This window comes from Macaca mulatta, chromosome 19 (genome assembly GCF_049350105.2).
Source record: "Macaca mulatta isolate MMU2019108-1 chromosome 19, T2T-MMU8v2.0, whole genome shotgun sequence".
Taxonomy (NCBI): Eukaryota; Metazoa; Chordata; class Mammalia; order Primates; family Cercopithecidae; genus Macaca; species Macaca mulatta.
Window position 1 is genome coordinate 66294086 of NC_133424.1, and position 15882 is coordinate 66309967.

The 15882-nt window shown below is 49.0% G+C and overlaps 2 protein-coding genes across 45 annotated transcripts in view; one reads left to right on the forward strand and one right to left on the reverse strand.

The window, feature by feature from the left end:
- Positions 1-15882, forward strand: part of NDUFA3 (NADH:ubiquinone oxidoreductase subunit A3) — a 427160-nt gene that overhangs the window by 385752 nt on the left and 25526 nt on the right. The gene's annotated exons all lie outside the window — the stretch shown is intronic.
- On the reverse strand, positions 1793-15535 carry TARM1 (T cell-interacting, activating receptor on myeloid cells 1). Its single transcript, XM_077981730.1, is given in 6 exon segments — positions 1793-1816; positions 1818-1954; positions 5654-5950; positions 6850-7140; positions 7646-7681; positions 15396-15535. Coding segments are annotated over 6 exon segments (819 nt in total). The 5' UTR covers positions 15430-15535.

Below are 15882 nucleotides of genomic sequence, written 5' to 3' on the forward strand. Positions count from 1 at the left end.
TGGCCAATGCGGCGAAACTCCGTCTCTACTAAAAATACAAAAAAATGGCTGAATGGTGGCAGGTGCCTGTAGTTGCAGCTACTCAGGAGGCTGAGGCAGGAGAATCACTTGAACCCAGGAGGCGGAGGTTGCAATGAGCCGAGATCGTGCCACTGCACTCTGGCCTGGGCGACAGAGCGAGAGTCTGTCTCAAAACAAACAAACAAACAAACAAAAAATACCATTTGTGCCCATGTGGAGAAATGTGTGAAGTCCCCATGGTAGAGTCTGATGTTTAAAGAACCCCATATGGATTGAATGCACAGCAAGGGCGGATACAGTTCACAAGGCTGCACTGGGTAATTACAATTTGCTAAGAAGGTGGATCCTAAACAGAAAGGTCCATAAGCTAGATTGAGATAATCACGTTACAATTAGTGAAATTTCTTCCTTGGTACACAATTAATTACTTCATTAGTAGGAAAGTTCCCAGAGGTGGATCTTAAACAGAAAGGTCCATTAGCTACATTGTGATAATCATGTCAAATTAGTGAAATTTCTTCCTTGGTGCAAAATAAATTATTTAGTAGGAAAGGTCCCAGAAGGTGGATCTGAAAGAGAAAAGTCCATTAGTTACATTGTGATAATCACATCACAATTAGTGAAATTTCTTCCTTGGCACACAATAAATTACTTAGTAGGAGGGTTCCCCACTTGTAGGTTTATGGGGGTATAATTGACAAATCAAAATGGAATATATAAAAACATCACGTTGTACACAAATATAATTCCATTTTTATTTGTCGATTAGATCTCAATACATCTAGAGCAGAAGAGAATTCCCTATCTCTACAGCAGCCCATGAAAGAGAGAGGGGCTCCGTGTTTTAACTTGGATCTGTTATTGGAAAGGGGTCCCAGTCCAGACCCCAAGAGAGGGTTCTCGGATCTCAGACAAGAAAGAACTCAGGGCGAGTCCACGGAGTGAAATGAAAGCAAGTTTATTAAGAAAGTCAAGGACTAAGGCCGGGCGCAGTGGCTCACGCCTGTAATCCCAGCACTTTGGGAGGCCGAGACGGGCGGATCACGAGGTCAGGAGATCGAGACCATCCTGGCTAACACGGTGAAACCCCATCTCTACTAAAAAATACAAAAAACTAGCCGGGCGAGGTGGCGGGCGCCTATAGTCCCAGCTACTCGGGAGGCTGAGGCAGGAGAATGGCGTGAACCTGGGAGGCGGAGCTTGCAGTGAGCCGAGATCCGGCCACTGCACTCCAGCCTGGGTGACAGAGCGAGACTCCGTCTCAAAAAAAAAAAAAAAAAAGAAAGAAAGTCAAGGACTATGGCTGCTCCACAGGCAGAGCAGTCCAGAGGGCTGTCGGTCGGCTATTTTTGTGGTTATTTCTCGATCATATGCTAAACAAGGGGTGGACTGTTCATGAGTTTTCCAGGAAAGGGCAGGGGATTTCCCTGGAACTGAGAGTTCCTCCCTTTTTTTAGCTTCTAGAAGTTGCTATGGCATCTGTAAGCCGCCTTGGTGGTGGTGGGAGTGTCTTTTAGCATGCAAAGGCATTATAATTAGCAAATAATGTGCAGTGAGGACAACCAGAAGTCACTATTGTTGCCATCTTGGTTTTGGCAGGTTTTGGCTGGCTTCTTTATTGCATCTCTCTTTTTTTTTTTTAATCAGCGGGGTCTTTGTGATCTGTATGTTGTAACCTGTCTCATCCTGTGACTTAGAAAGTCTTAACCCCCTGGGAATGCAGTCCAGCAGGTAGCAGCCTCAGTTTACCCAGCCCCGGTTCAAGATGGAGTCACTCTCGTTTGAAGGCCTCTGACAGATCCACCCGGAGACACCTTTCGGCTGTGCCAGGCCTCCACCAGGAAAGCTCCCATGATAATCAAAATTATGGCAGCCAGACCCAGTCGTATGAAGTTACCCAGGGTGTAGTTGCTTGACGTGGTACCTGGGGGAACTGAAAGAGAGAAGGGGATCAGCACTGACCCTCAGAGTGTATCCCTCCTTCTCAAATGGCCCCGTCAAATCTGACTGTCATCACCCACTTAATGTTTTTGGTTTTGGGGTTTTTTTGAGACAGAATTTTGCTCTTGTTGCCCAGGCTGGAGTGCAATGGTGCAATCTCGGCTCACCGCAACCTCCACCTCCCGGGTTCAAGCAATTCTCCTGCTTCAGCCTCCCAAGTAGCTGGGATTACAGGCATGTGCCACCAAGCCCAGCTAATTTTATATTTTTAGTAGAGACGGGGTTTTGCCATGTTGGTCAGGCTGGTCTCAAACTCCCAACCTCAGGTGATCCGCCCGCCTCAGCCTCCCAAAGTGCTGGGATTACAGGTGTGAGCCACCATACCCGGCCACCCACTTAATGTTTTCTAGCCAGTCGTCCACTGTACTTTAAAGTTTTAATTGAACTTTGTTTTTTCTTGAGATGGAGTTTTGCTCTTGTTGCCCAGACTAGAGTGCGGTGGCACAATCTCAGCTCACTGCAACCTCTGCCTCCCGGGTTCAAGCGATTCTCCTGCCTCAACCTCCCGAGTAGCTGGGATTACAGGCATGAGCCACCATGCCCGACTAATTTCTGTATTTTTAGTAGAGAGGGGGGTTTCTCCATGTTGGTTGGGCTGGTCTTGAACTCCTGACCTCAGGTGATCTGCCCACCCTGGCCTCCCAAAGTGCATAAGCCACCATGCCCAGCCATAATTGAACTCTTTAAAATTTTAATCCCTGAAAACAAAAGATGGAATCTTTGTTGTTGTTGTTTTTGAGACCAAGTCTCGCTCTGTTGCTCAGGCTGGAGTGCAGTGGCACAATCTTGGCTTACTGCAACCTCCACCTCCCGGGTTCAAGCAATTCTCCTGCCTCAGCCTCCTGAATAGCTGGGATTACAGGCACCTGTCACCACGCCTGGCTAATTTTGGTATTTTTAGTAGAGATGGGTTTTCTTCATGTTGGCCAAACTGATTTCGAACTCCTGGCCTTAAGTGATTCGCCGGCCTTGGCCTCCCAAAGTGCTGGGATGACAGGCATGAGCCACCGCACCTGGCCAAAACATGGAATCCTAATGAGTTGTAGTGGGAGTTCCTTTATCTTCCTTCCTTGACATTCACTCCACCTTAGCTCTCTTCCTTCGTTTATTTGCTCTTTATCCCATTTCCACCTTCCCACATTGCCTTTTCTCCTTCCCCATCCTTATATTAAGGAATAGTCTTGGGGGCAGCACATGAGACAGAAGGAGCTCCACAGAGCCCCGAATTCCGTGGCTGGATCAGCATCCTTGCAGCACACACTGCTGTGCAGGCAGAGCACTTGAGAAAGTTTGAGTTGAGGCCGGGCACAGTGGCTCACACCTGTAATCCCAGCACTGTGGGAGGCTGAAGTGGGAGGATTGCTTGAGGCCAGGAGTTCGAGAGCAGCCTGGGTAACATAGCAAAACCCCATGTCTACTAAAAATACAAAATACGTAGCCAGGTGTGGTGGCGGGTGCCTGTAATCCCAGCTACTCCGGAGGCTGAGGCAGGAGAATCACTTGACCCGGGCCTGGGGTTGGGAGTTGGAGGCTGCAGTGAGCCCAGATTGTGCCACTACACTCCAGCTCAGGTGATAGAATGAGACTCCATCTCAAAGAAAAACAAACAAAACCCTAGCCTGCAGATTTTCAGGGAGGCTGATTTGAGTAATAATAAAACTCTGATTGGCCAGGTCCGGTGGCTCACACCTGTAATCCCAGCACTTTGGGAGGCCGAGGAGGGCAGATCACGAGGTCAGGAGTCGGAGACCAGCCTGGCCAATATGGTAAAACCCCATCTCTACTAAAAACATAAAAATTAGCTGGGCATGGTGGCGCGCATGTAGTCCCAGCTACTCGGGAGGCTGAGGCAGAAGAATCGCTTGAACCTGGGAGGCAGAGGTTTCAGTGAGCCGAGATCACGCCACTGCACTCCAGCCTGGGCGACAGAGTGAGACTCCATCTCAAAAAACAAAACAAAACAAAACAAAACTCTGGTCTCCCGCTTACCGGACTCAATGTGTGTTGAACTCCTTCTTGCAATTCCTCTGTCCTGATGAATGGGCTTCATCCAGGCAGCCAGCAAGAGGAACTCGTTACAACAGTTACAATAGATGAAAAATAATTTAGAGTTGAGGAAGCAGAGTGCTAGCACCCAGTAAGGCAGAACTCTGGCAGGAAACAAGATACTTTCAGAAGAATTCTAGCAGTCGGTGTTAAAAGACATGGGTAGACCTCGCATCCATGGCACAGAAGCAGGAGGCTGTGCAAACACCATGTTCTGAGGATGAGAAAATTTTTTTAATTTGAAACTGGGTCTCACTATGTTGCCAAGGCTGGTCTCAAACTCCTGGGCTCAAGCAATCCTCCAGCCTCAGCCTTCCAAAGTGCTGGGATTACAGGCCTGAGCCACCACGCATGACTGAGAAAGAATTACTGAGAGTGAAATCATTAACACGAAGAAAAAAAAAAGAAAAAAGAAAAACACGCCAGGCACAGTGGTTCACACCTGCAATCCCAGCACTTTGGGAGGCCAAGGTGAGCGAATCACCTGAGGCCAGGGGTTCGAGACCAGCCTGGTCAACGTGGTGAGAACCCCATCTCTACTAAAAATACAAAAATTAGCTGGGCATGGTAATCCCAGCTACTCAGGAGGCTGAGGCAGGAGAATTGCTTAAACTCGGGAGGCAGAGGTTGCAGTGAGCTGAGATCGCACCACTGCACTCCAGCCTGGGCAACAGAGCGAGACTCTGTCTCAAAAACAAAATGAAACAAAGCAAAAAACCAAAACGCTAAGAGATGCAAAGAATGGTAGAAGGAATCTGGTGCTGGTGGATTCATAATTTTCAAAAACAGCCTAGAAATTATCCAAGGATGTAGTACAACAAAAAGGCAAAGGAGGGCCGGGCATGGTGGCTCACGCCTGTAATCCCAGCACTTTGGGAGGCCGAGGTGGGTAGATCATGATGTCAGGAGTTCAAGACCAGCCTGGTCAACATGGCAAAACATTCATCTCTACTAAAAATAGAAAAATAAGCCAGATGGGTCGTGCAGGCCTGTAATCCTAGCTACTCGGGAGGTTGAGGTAAGAGAATCACTTGAACCAGGAGGTGGAGGTGGCAGTGAGTCGAGATCGCACCATTGCACTCCATCCTGGCAACAGAGTGAGACGCCATTTCAAAAAAAAAAAAAAAGGCAAAGGAGTAGAAATTGTAAAAGGGAAGTTTGTTTTTTTTTTTTTTTTGAGACAGAGCGTCACTCTATCACCCAGGTTGGAGTGCAGTGGCGCGATCTTGGCTCACTGCAACCTCCGCCTCCCATGTTCAAGCAATTCTCCTGCCTCAGCCTCCCAAGGAGCTGGGCCTACAGGTTCATCCCGCCATACCTGGCTAATTTTTTATTTTTAGTAGAGACGGGGTTTCACCATGTTGGCCAGGCTGGTCTCGAATTCTTGACCTCAGGTGGTCCGCCTGCCTCGGCCTCCCAAAGCACCGGGATTACAGGCGTGAGCCACCGCGCCGGGCCAGAAAGGGAAGATTTTTTTAAGAGCGATGATATTGCGAGTAATGAGGAAATGAGATTCACAGAAGAACAAAACAACCTCTGATTAAAAACAACACACACAGTTCTTCAAAATCATACACATCCTTACCTGTCACCAATATCTCAAGCCAATCACTGCGTTCTGAGGCCCAGAAGGGAGACTTTGCCTGGTAGTACACGCAGCTGTAGTTCCCAGCGTCGCCGGCTGTCACGTCCTCCAGGGAGAAGTCCGTCTCCTTCCCCGCTGGACTCCGCAGCTGGATGGCAGATGACGTCCCTGCCTTCAGTAGAGCAAACATGATAGGCAGAAACAGTTGGTCTGGCTGCCGGCACTGCAGAGTCACCCTTCCACCTGCGGTCACCGTACCCCTTTGGTGGGTTTGGAGGAAAGGTTTAGATAAATGTCCTGTAAGAGAAGTCAGGCTCTGAGGTCCTGGGGAGAAGTCTGGAATCCCCTACTCGCCCCTGTTCTCCTGGCCGGAGGCTCTCATGGAGTGTGGGAAATCAGAGACTTCTGATCTCTTCCACCTTCCTCCACTTTCTTTTTTTTTTTTTTTTTTTTTTTTTTTTTTTTTTTTTGAGACGGAGTCTCGCTCTGTCGCCCAGGCTGGAGTGCAGTGGCGCGATCTCGGCTCACTGCAAGCTCCGCCTCCCGGGTTCCCGCCATTCTCCTGCCTCAGCCTCCTGAGTAGCTGGGACTACAGGCGCCGCCACCGCGCCCGGCTAGTTTTTTGTATTTTTAGTAGAGACGGGGTTTCACTGTGGTCTCGATCTCCTGACCTTGTGATCCACCTGCCTCGGCCTCCCAAAGTGCTGGGATTACAGGCTTGAGCCACCGCGCCCGGCCACCTTCCTCCACTTTCTACTCCGACCCCAGGACAGAGATTCTCCCTCCTGCAAGACCTGTATAAGGCCGGGCGTGGTGGCTCACACCTGTAATCCCAGCACTGAGGTCGGGAGTTTGAGACCAGCCTGGCCAACATGGTGAAACCCTGTCTCTACTAAAAATACAAAAATTAGCTGGGCATGGTGGCACACACCTGTAATCCCAGCTACTCAGGAGGCTGAGGCAGGAGAATCAGTTGAGCCCAGGAGGCAGAGGTTGCAGTGAGTCAAGATGGCACCACTGCACTCCGGCCTGGGTGACAGAGTATAAAACCAAGGTATGCAATTTCATTCCTGTCTCTCTCCCTCTCCCACCACCCCCAGCTACCCTGGAGGTGGGACCCCTTTTCTCCCTCTGCCCTCTGCTTCCTCCCTCATCCCCTGCCCCCCGTATGTCATCGGCAGGCACCCTATCCACACCTGTCACCAACAGCAGAAGGACGTCACTGCGCTGTGAAGGGATGTGGGGGAACGCTTTTCTGTAGTATTCGCAGGTGTACTCTCCAGCATTTCTGATTTTTAGATTATTGAGGTGAAATTTGGCCGGGCCCTCTGTCGAATCAAGGGGCTTCGGAGACTCCAGAATAATTCCTCCCTTCCTGAGAACAAAGCTCACGCCTCTCGTAGGCGTCCAGCATCGCAGCGTCACATTGCTGTTGGCAGGGACCACCGAGCTGGGCCAGGCACTGAGGGACGGCTTGGGCAGTGACCCTGGAAGGAAGCAGAGCCCAGTGCTGGGCCTGACGCCCTTCCCTGCTCTCAGAAAGCCCTTTTTAAACTTTATTATTATTATTAGTTATTATTATTATTATTTCCTGCGCCCAACCAGGAAGCCTATTTTAAGAAGGGAAACGGGCCAGGCGCGGTGGCTCACGCCTGTAATCCCAACACTTTGGGAGGCCGAGGCGGGAAGATCACGAGGTCGTAAGATCGAGACCATCCTGGCCAACATGGTGAAACTCTGTATCTACTACAAATACAAAAATTAGCCGGGCGCGGTGGCGGGCGCCTGTAGTCCCAGCTACTCGGGAGGCTGAGGCAGGAGAATGGCGTGAACCCGGGAGGCGGAGCTTGCTGTAAGCTGAGATCGCACCACCACACTCCAGCCTGGCGAAAGAGTGAGACTCCGTCAAAAAAAAAAAAAAAAGAAGGGGAAGGGAACGGGAGGCAATTTGGGACGACGGGCCAAGGAGGGTGTGATTGAAGAAACACTCACCATCTCCCCTTGTGTCTCCTTGGCCCATGCACAATCCTGAAAGGCAATCCTCTGTGAGACAGAAGCCCCTGCCTGGAGCCACATCACCCCTACCCTGACCCCTGGAGACAGGTCCCAGAGTCTTCTGCTGAGTGCAGACCCTTGGAGGTCATGCGCTCAGGAGTTTTCATTCTCCCCACACTGGACTGTGGCTTCCGCTTGACTTCCAGCTCCCCCGTCGTTTCCCAGAGATTCTCCTTGACTGTCCTGTGCGGCTCTCACCTCCCCCTGTTCCAGGCCTTTCCTGGTTCCACATAATCCACACATCCTTCTATTCTCATCTTCTGTTTCAATACGGCACTCATTCTTACCATTTCTTACTTACTTTCTTTTTTTTTTTTCCCCCGAGATAGAGTCTCGCTCTGTTGTCCAGGCTGGAGTAGAGTGACGCAATCTCGGCTCACTGCAACCTCCGCCTCTCCGGTTCAAGTGATTCTCCTGCCTCAGCCTCCCAAACAGCTGGGATCACAGGCATGTGTCACCACACCCGGCTGAGTTTTGTGTTATTAGTAGAGATGGGGTTTCACCATGTTAGCCCAGACTGGTCTCAAACTCCTGACCTCAGGTGATCCGCCCACCTCAGCCTCCCAAAGTGCTGGGACTACAGGCATGAGCCTTGCACCTGGCCTCTTCTTTTTATTTTTTAATTTTTTATTTTATTATTGTGTTTTGAGACAGGGTCTCTCTCTGTTGCCCAGGTTGGAGTACAGTGGCTCCATCATGGCTCACTGTAGCCTCCTGGGCTCAAGTGATCCTCCCACCTCAGCCTCCCGAGTAGCTGGAATCACAGGTGTGCGCCACCACACCTGGCTGATTTTTTAGTCTTTTGCAGAGACAGAGTCTCCCTATGTTGCCCAGGCTCATGATCTCTTTTCATCCCTTCATGACTCCAAACAGGACAAAATTTATTGTTTGGTGTCCTGTAACAAGCTTCAAAACATCCAAATGGTCATTCCAGAGAGGAGAAAGCATGCATTCATCCCTGTTCCACACACAGCTGCCTTTATTCTTCTTCCTTTGTAATTTTTTTTTTTTTATAGAGACAGGGCCAGGCTGGTTAAGAACTCTTGACCATGCCAGGCGCGGTGGCTCACGCCTGTAATCCCAGCACTTTGGGAGACCCAGATGGGCGGGTCACCCCAGGTCAGGAGTTCGAGACCAGCCTGGCCAACATGGTGAAACACCATCTCTACTAAAAATACAAAACATTAGCCAGGTGTGGTGGCACAAACCTGTGATCCCAGCTACTCGGGAGGCTGAGGCAGGAGAATCGCTTGAACCCAGGAGGCAGAGGCTGCAGTGAGCCGAGATTGTGCCACTGCACTCCAGCCTGAGTGACAGAGTAGGACTTCATCTCAAAAAAAAAAAAAACAAAAAAACTCCTGACTTCAGGTGACCCACCCACCTCGGCCTCCCAAAGTTCTAGGATTATAGGCGTGAGCCAGGACACCCAGCCTGAACTCAGTTGTTCTTAATCTTGGCTATGCCCTGGGCTCCCCTGGAGAGCTGGTAAAAGTTCAGTTCACAGAGCCAAGCACTGAAGCACTGAGTCAGAATGGCTTGCCACGGGGCTCCGGTGTCATTCCTTTTCAGAGTTCTAATACGAGAATGCGGCCAAGGTGGAGGACCACTGCTCTGAGTGAGCCCGGGCAAACATTTCTCAAGGCTACAACACAGATATTCAAAGTCAACTGGCGCTGGGCACGGTGGCTCATGCCTGTAATCCCAGCACTTTGGGAGGCTGAGGCGGGGGTGGATCACCTGAGGTCAGGAGTTTGAGAGCAGCCTGACCAACAAGGTGAAACCCCATCTCCACCAAAAATACAGAAATTAGCTGGGTGTGGTGGTGCACACCTGTAATCCCAGCTACTCAGGAGGCTGAGGCAGGAGAATTGCTTGAACCCTGGAGGTGGAGGTTGCAGTGAGCCGAGATCGCGCCATTGCACTCCAGCCTTGGTGACAGAGGTAGACTCTGTCTAAAAAAAAAAAAAAATCAATTGTCTTAATAATCCAGCAGTCCCACCACTGGGTGTACACCCAAAACAAAGGAAGTCAGTATATGGATGAGATCTGTGCACTTCCTGTGTATTGCGGCCCTGTTCACAACAGCCAGGATTTGGAAGCAACCTAAGGGTCCATCAATAGAAGAATGGATGAAGAGAAAGTGGCACATATACACAATGGAGTACTATTCAGCCCTAAAAAAGAATGCACTTCTAGGCTAGGCGCAGTGGCTCACACCTGTAATCCCAGCACTTTGGGAGGCCCAGGCGAGCAGCTCCTGAGGTCAGAAGTTTGAGATTAGCCTGGCCAATATGGTGAAACCCCATCTCTACAAAAAATACAAAAAATTAGCCAGGCGTGGTGAAGCACACCTGTAATCCCCACTACCTGGGAGGCTGAGGTGAAAGGATTGCTTGAGCCCAGGAGGTGAAGGTTGCAGTGATCTATGATCACGTCACTGCACTCCAGCCTGGGCGACAGAACAAGACTCTGGCTCAAAAAGAAAAGAAACCTGGGGTGCAGTGGCTCACACCTATAATCCCAGCACTCTGGGAGGCCGAGGCAGGTGGATCACAAGGTCAGGAATTCAAGACAAGCCTGGCCAACAGGGTGAAACCCTGTCTCTACTAAAAATACGAAAATTGGCCAGGTGTGGTGCCGGGCGCCTGTAGTTCCAGCTACTCGGGAGGCTGAAGCAGAGAATCACTTGAACCTGGGAGGCAGAGGTTGCAGTGAGCCAAGATCATGCCAGTGCACTCTAGCCTGGCAACACAGCGAGACTCAGTCTCAGAAAGAAAAAAAAAAAAGAAGAGAAAAAACATAATATCAAGCCTGTTTATGGACATTATCATAATAATGACATTGCTCTAACTCAAAGAAAGTTAGTTAGGCCTGTGTCTCTGAGAGATTTCCTCTTTTTCCCCTGTATGAACAGTTTTATGTCTCAGTAGGAAGAAGGGGGAAGTTACCAGGCGTTTGTGCTACTATTGCATCCATGAGCCAATGCATAAACTGACATTTCAAGTTTTGCAAAAGGAAATTGTGAACGCTCAAAAGGTTCAAACATAAGTGTCCATCCATGGCATGATGGACAAACACAGTGTGCTCCATATATTCAACGGGATTTTTTCTTTTCTTTTTTTTTTTCTGAGACAGAGTTTCGCTCTTGTTGTCCAGGCTGGAGTGCAATGGCGCGATCTTGGCTCACTGCAACCTCCGCCTCGCGGGTTCAAGTGATTCTCCTGCCTCAGCCTCCTGAGTAGCTGGGATTACAGGCGTGCGCCACCACAGCCAGCTAATTTTGTGGGTTTTTTTGGTTTTTTTTGTTTTTTTGTTTTTTTTGAGACAGAGTCTTGCTCTCTCACCCAGGCTGGAGTGCAGTGGCATGATCTCCGCTCACTGCAAACTCCACCACCTTCTGGGTTCACACCATTCTCCTGCCCCAGCCTCCCTAGAAACTGGGACTACAGGCGCCCACCACCACACCTGGCTAATTTTTTGGTGTGTTTTTAGTAGAGACGGGGTTTCACCGTTTTTGCCAGGATGGTCTCGATCTCCTGACCTCGTGATCCACCCGCCTTGGCCTCCCAAAGTGCTGGGATTACAGGCGTGAGCCACCGCACGCGGCCTAATTTTGTATTTTTTAGTAGAGACAGGGTTTCACCATGTTGGTCAGGCTGGTCTCGAACTCCCCACCTCAGGTGATCAGCCCACCTCGGCCTCCCAAAGTGCTGGGATTACAGCTGTGAGCCACCGCGCCTGGCCTTTTTTCTTTTTCTTTTCTTTCTTTCTTTTTATTTTTGAGACAGGGTTTCACTCTGCTGCCCAGGCTGGAGTGCAATGATGTGATCCTAGTTCACTCCAGCCTCAACTCCCTGGGCTCAAGTGATCCTTCCACCTCAGCCTCCTGATTAGCTGGGACGACAGGTGCACACCACCATGCCCAGCTCATTTTTTTGTTTGTTTGTTTTTAATATTTATTTATTTAGAGATGGAGTTTCACTCTTGTTGCCCAGGCTGGAGAGCAATGGCACGATCTCGGCTCACTGCAACCTCTGCCTCCCACATTCAAGCGATTCTCCTGCCTCAGCCTTCCGAGTAGCTGGGATTACAGGCGCCTGCCACCACGCCTGGCTAATTTTTGTATTTTTAGTAGAGATGGGGTTTCACCCTACAGGCTGGTCTCAAACTCCTTACATCAGGTCATTGCAAAAAGTGCTGGGATTACAGGCGTGAGTCACCATGCCCAGTCTCATTTTTGTATTTTTTGTAGAGACAGGGTTTTGCCATGTTTCCCAGACTAGTCTCGAGCTCCCGGGCTCAGGCGATCTGCCTGCCTCAGCCTCTCAATGTGCTGGGATTACAGGTGTGAGACACTGTGCCCGGCTTACAATGGGATTTTAGCCATAAAAAAGAAAGGAAATCTGACATATCCTACAATATAGATGTAACTCAAGGATATTATGCTGAGTAAAATAAGCCAGGCACAAAAGAACAAGTATTATATGATTCCACTCATACATCCTAGAATAAGCAAATTCATAGAGATAAAAATTAGAATGGGCTGGACACGATGGCTCACGCCTATTACTTTGGGAGGCCGAGGCAGGCAGATCACAAGGTCAGGAGTTTGAGACCAGCCTGGCCAACATGGTGAAACCCTGTCTCTACTTAAAAAAAAAAAACTTAGCCAGGCGTGGTGGTGAGTGCTAGTGATCCCAGCTACTCGGGAGGCTGAGGTAGGAGAATTGCTTGAACCCAGGAGGCAGAGCTCGCAGTGTGCTGAGATTAGGCCACTCTACTCCAGCCTGGGTGACAAACCAAGACTCCATCTCGGGAAAAAAAAAAAAGAAAGAAAGAAAGAAAGAAATGAGAATGGAGGTAAACAGGGGCTGGGAGGACAGCGGCATTATTGGTTAGAGGGTGCAGAGTTCATGTCAGGAATGGTGATTGTTAATTTTACTTATCAGCTAGACCGGGCCACAGGATGCTGGGATATCTGGTGACACATTATTTTTGGTGTGTCTGTGAGGGTGATTTTAGAGAGACCAGCATTTGAATCTAACGCTGAGTCGGGCAGGTTGCCTTCCTAATGGAGGTGGGCGTTCTGCTGAGGGCCAGGATGGGAGAAAAAGGTGGAAGTGCTAGCATGGTGGCTCATGCCTGTAATCCCAGCACTTTGGGAGGCCAAGGCAGAAGGGTTGCTTGAGGCCAGGATTTGGAGACCAGTCTGAGTAACATAATGAGATCCCATCTCTACACAAAATTTTAAAATTGCACGGGGCACTGTGGCTCACGCCTGTAATCCCAGCACTTTGGGAGGCCAAGGCAGAAGGATTGCTTGAGGCCAGGATTTGGAGACCAGTCTGAGTAACATAATGAGATCCCATCTCTACACAAAATTTTAAAATTGCATGGGGCACTGTGGCTCACGCCTGTAATCCCAGCACTTTGGGAGGCCAAGGCAGAAGGGTTGCTTGAGGCCAGGATTTGGAGACCAGTCTGAGTAACATAATGAGATCCCATCTCTACACAAAATTTTAAAATTGCACGGGGCACTGTGGCTCACGCCTGTAATCCCAGCACTTTGGGAGGCCAAGGCAGAAGGATTGCTTGAGGCCAGGATTTGGAGACCAGTCTGAGTAACATAATAAGATCCCATCTCTATAAAAAAAATTTAAAAATTGCACAGAGCAGTGTGGCTCTCGCCTGTAATCCCAGCACTTTGGGAGGCCGAGGCAGGCAGATCACCTGAGGTTGGAAGCCCGAGACCAGCCTGGCCAACATGATGGCCGGGTCTCTACTAAAAAGTACAAAACATCAGCCAGGTGTGTGGTGGGCACCTGTAATCCCAGCTACCCAGGAGGCTGAGGCAGGAGAATCGCTTGAACCCGGGAGGTGGAGGCTGCAGTGAGCCGAGATCACGCCATTGCACTCCAGTCTGGGTAACAAGAGTGAAACTCCGTATCATTTTGTTTGTTTACAAAAAAGTTTACATTAGCTGGGTGTAGTGGTGCACACCTGTAGCCCCAGCTATTTAGGAGGCTGAGGTGGGACAACTGCTTGAGCCAGGTAGGTGGACGCTGCAGTGAGCCAAGATCACGCCACTGCACTCCCAGCCTGGGCGACAGAGCAAGATCCTGTCTCGAAAAAAAAAAAAAATGTTTTTTTAAAGATAGAAGAAGGTTGAATTGTCTATCTCTGCCTAATTGTCTGAGCTGACATATTGGTCTTCTGCCCTTGAACTGGAATTTATAACCACTGGCTTTCCTGGGTCTCCTGCTTACAGACGGCAGAATCTGGGTTTTCAACCTCTGTAACTGTGTGAGCCAATTCCTTAGAACAAATTTCATTTCAGATCTAGATCTATATCTGCATTTATATATCTGTATCTATCACATATGTATACAGAGATGCATGTTGTATTGGTTCTGTCTCTCTGGACAATTGTAACTAATAGTGGGTGAAGAAAAATGTTTTGGTGGGGCATGGGGGACCTGTAATCCCAGCACTTTGAGAGGCAGAGGCAGGTGGATCACTTAAGCCCAGGAGTTTGAGTCTAGCCTGGGCAACATAGCAAGACCCTGTCTCTACAAAGAAAAAAATACCAAACTTAGCCAGGCATGGTAGCATGTGCTTATAACCCCACCTACTTAGCAGGGACTGAGGCAGAGGATTGCCTGAGCCCGGGGGAGTGAAGGCTGCAGTGAGCTGTGGTCATGCCACTGCATTCCAGCCTGGGTGACAGAGTGAGACCTTGTCTCAAGAAAAGGAAAGGGAAGGAAGAAAGGAAGGAAGGAGAGAGAGAGAGAGAAAAGAAAGAAAGAGAAAAAGAGAAAGAGAGAGAGATGAAGGAAGGAGAAAGAGAGAGAGAGAGAGAAAGAAAAAGAAAGAAAAGAAAGAAAGAAAAAGAAAGAAAAAGAAAGAAAGAAAGAGAGAAAGAAAGAAAGAAAGAAAAAGAAAGGGAAAGAAAGAAAGAAAGAAAAAAAGGTTTTAGTATAGATAGTGGTGATGGTTACACAACAACCTCAATTTACTTTATAGTTATCTATTTGGCACTAAATTTTTATTTATGGTGTTAGGGTTTCTGGGCCAGGCACAGTGGCTCACGCCTGTAATCCCAGTACTTTGGGAGGCTGAGGCTGGCAGATCACCTGAGGTCAGGAGTTCGAGACCAGACTGGCCAACATGGTGAAACCCCATCTCTACTAAAAATACAAAAATTAACCAGGCGTGGTGGTGCACCCCTTTAATCCAGTTACTCAGGAGGCTGAAGCAGGAGAATCTCTTGAACCCAGGAGGCAGGGGTTGCAGTGAGTTGAGATCACGCCACTGCACTCCAACCTGGGCAAGAAGAGTGAAACCCTGCCTCAAAAAAAAAAAAAAAAAAAAAAAAAAAAGATAAGGTTTCTATTCTGAATACTTTTACTTACACACAAAAAGTCAGAGTTTATCCTGAGAAAAGGGGTAACCAATGAAGCCAGGTGGTGGAGGCATTCAGCAAAGCTCACGAAGTTGAAACCAGAGGAGTTGAAGCTTGCAGAGCGCTTGTTTCCAGGGAGTGTCTGCAGTGCACTCAGCAGGACGTCTCACTCCTCCCGTGTTCTCAGTAAGCCAAAGTTGATGTTATTTTTTCCATCCCCAGCCCAACTATCCCACCAGTTCCATGATATTCTGCATTCCCAGTGGATAGCCCTGTGTGACTTACTGAAACAGAGGAGGGAAAGCAGCTTAGAGATCATGATGACTTCTCAGCCCTCCCAGGGTCCGTCTTGGGTTCTGCAGTCCGCAGATGGGAGAAGAGCTGGAGTCGTCGCTGCCTCTCTCCCACCCCGGAGTGGAAGCAGTAACAGCCTTGCCCTAGCCTTTCAGTTCCCCTCCCATATCCACATTCAGGAAACGTGTTGGCGTTGCTGATTGCAACATGCTCCTTACACACACCAGCGTTTGAGTATTTGACTCACAGGAAATGCTCCTCTGTCTCAGGCAGATTTCAGGCATCAAACAGGTAACCCCGAAAATGCTTCAGACTTGGCCCTGAAGGGTTCGTATTGAAGAGATGAAAGCACTTCACTCTTTTTTTTTTTTTTTTTTTTTTGAGATGGAATCTGATTCTGTCACCTGGACTGGAGTCCAGTGGCGCAATCTCGGTTCATTGCAACTTCAGCCTCCTGTGTTCAAGTGATTCTCCTGCC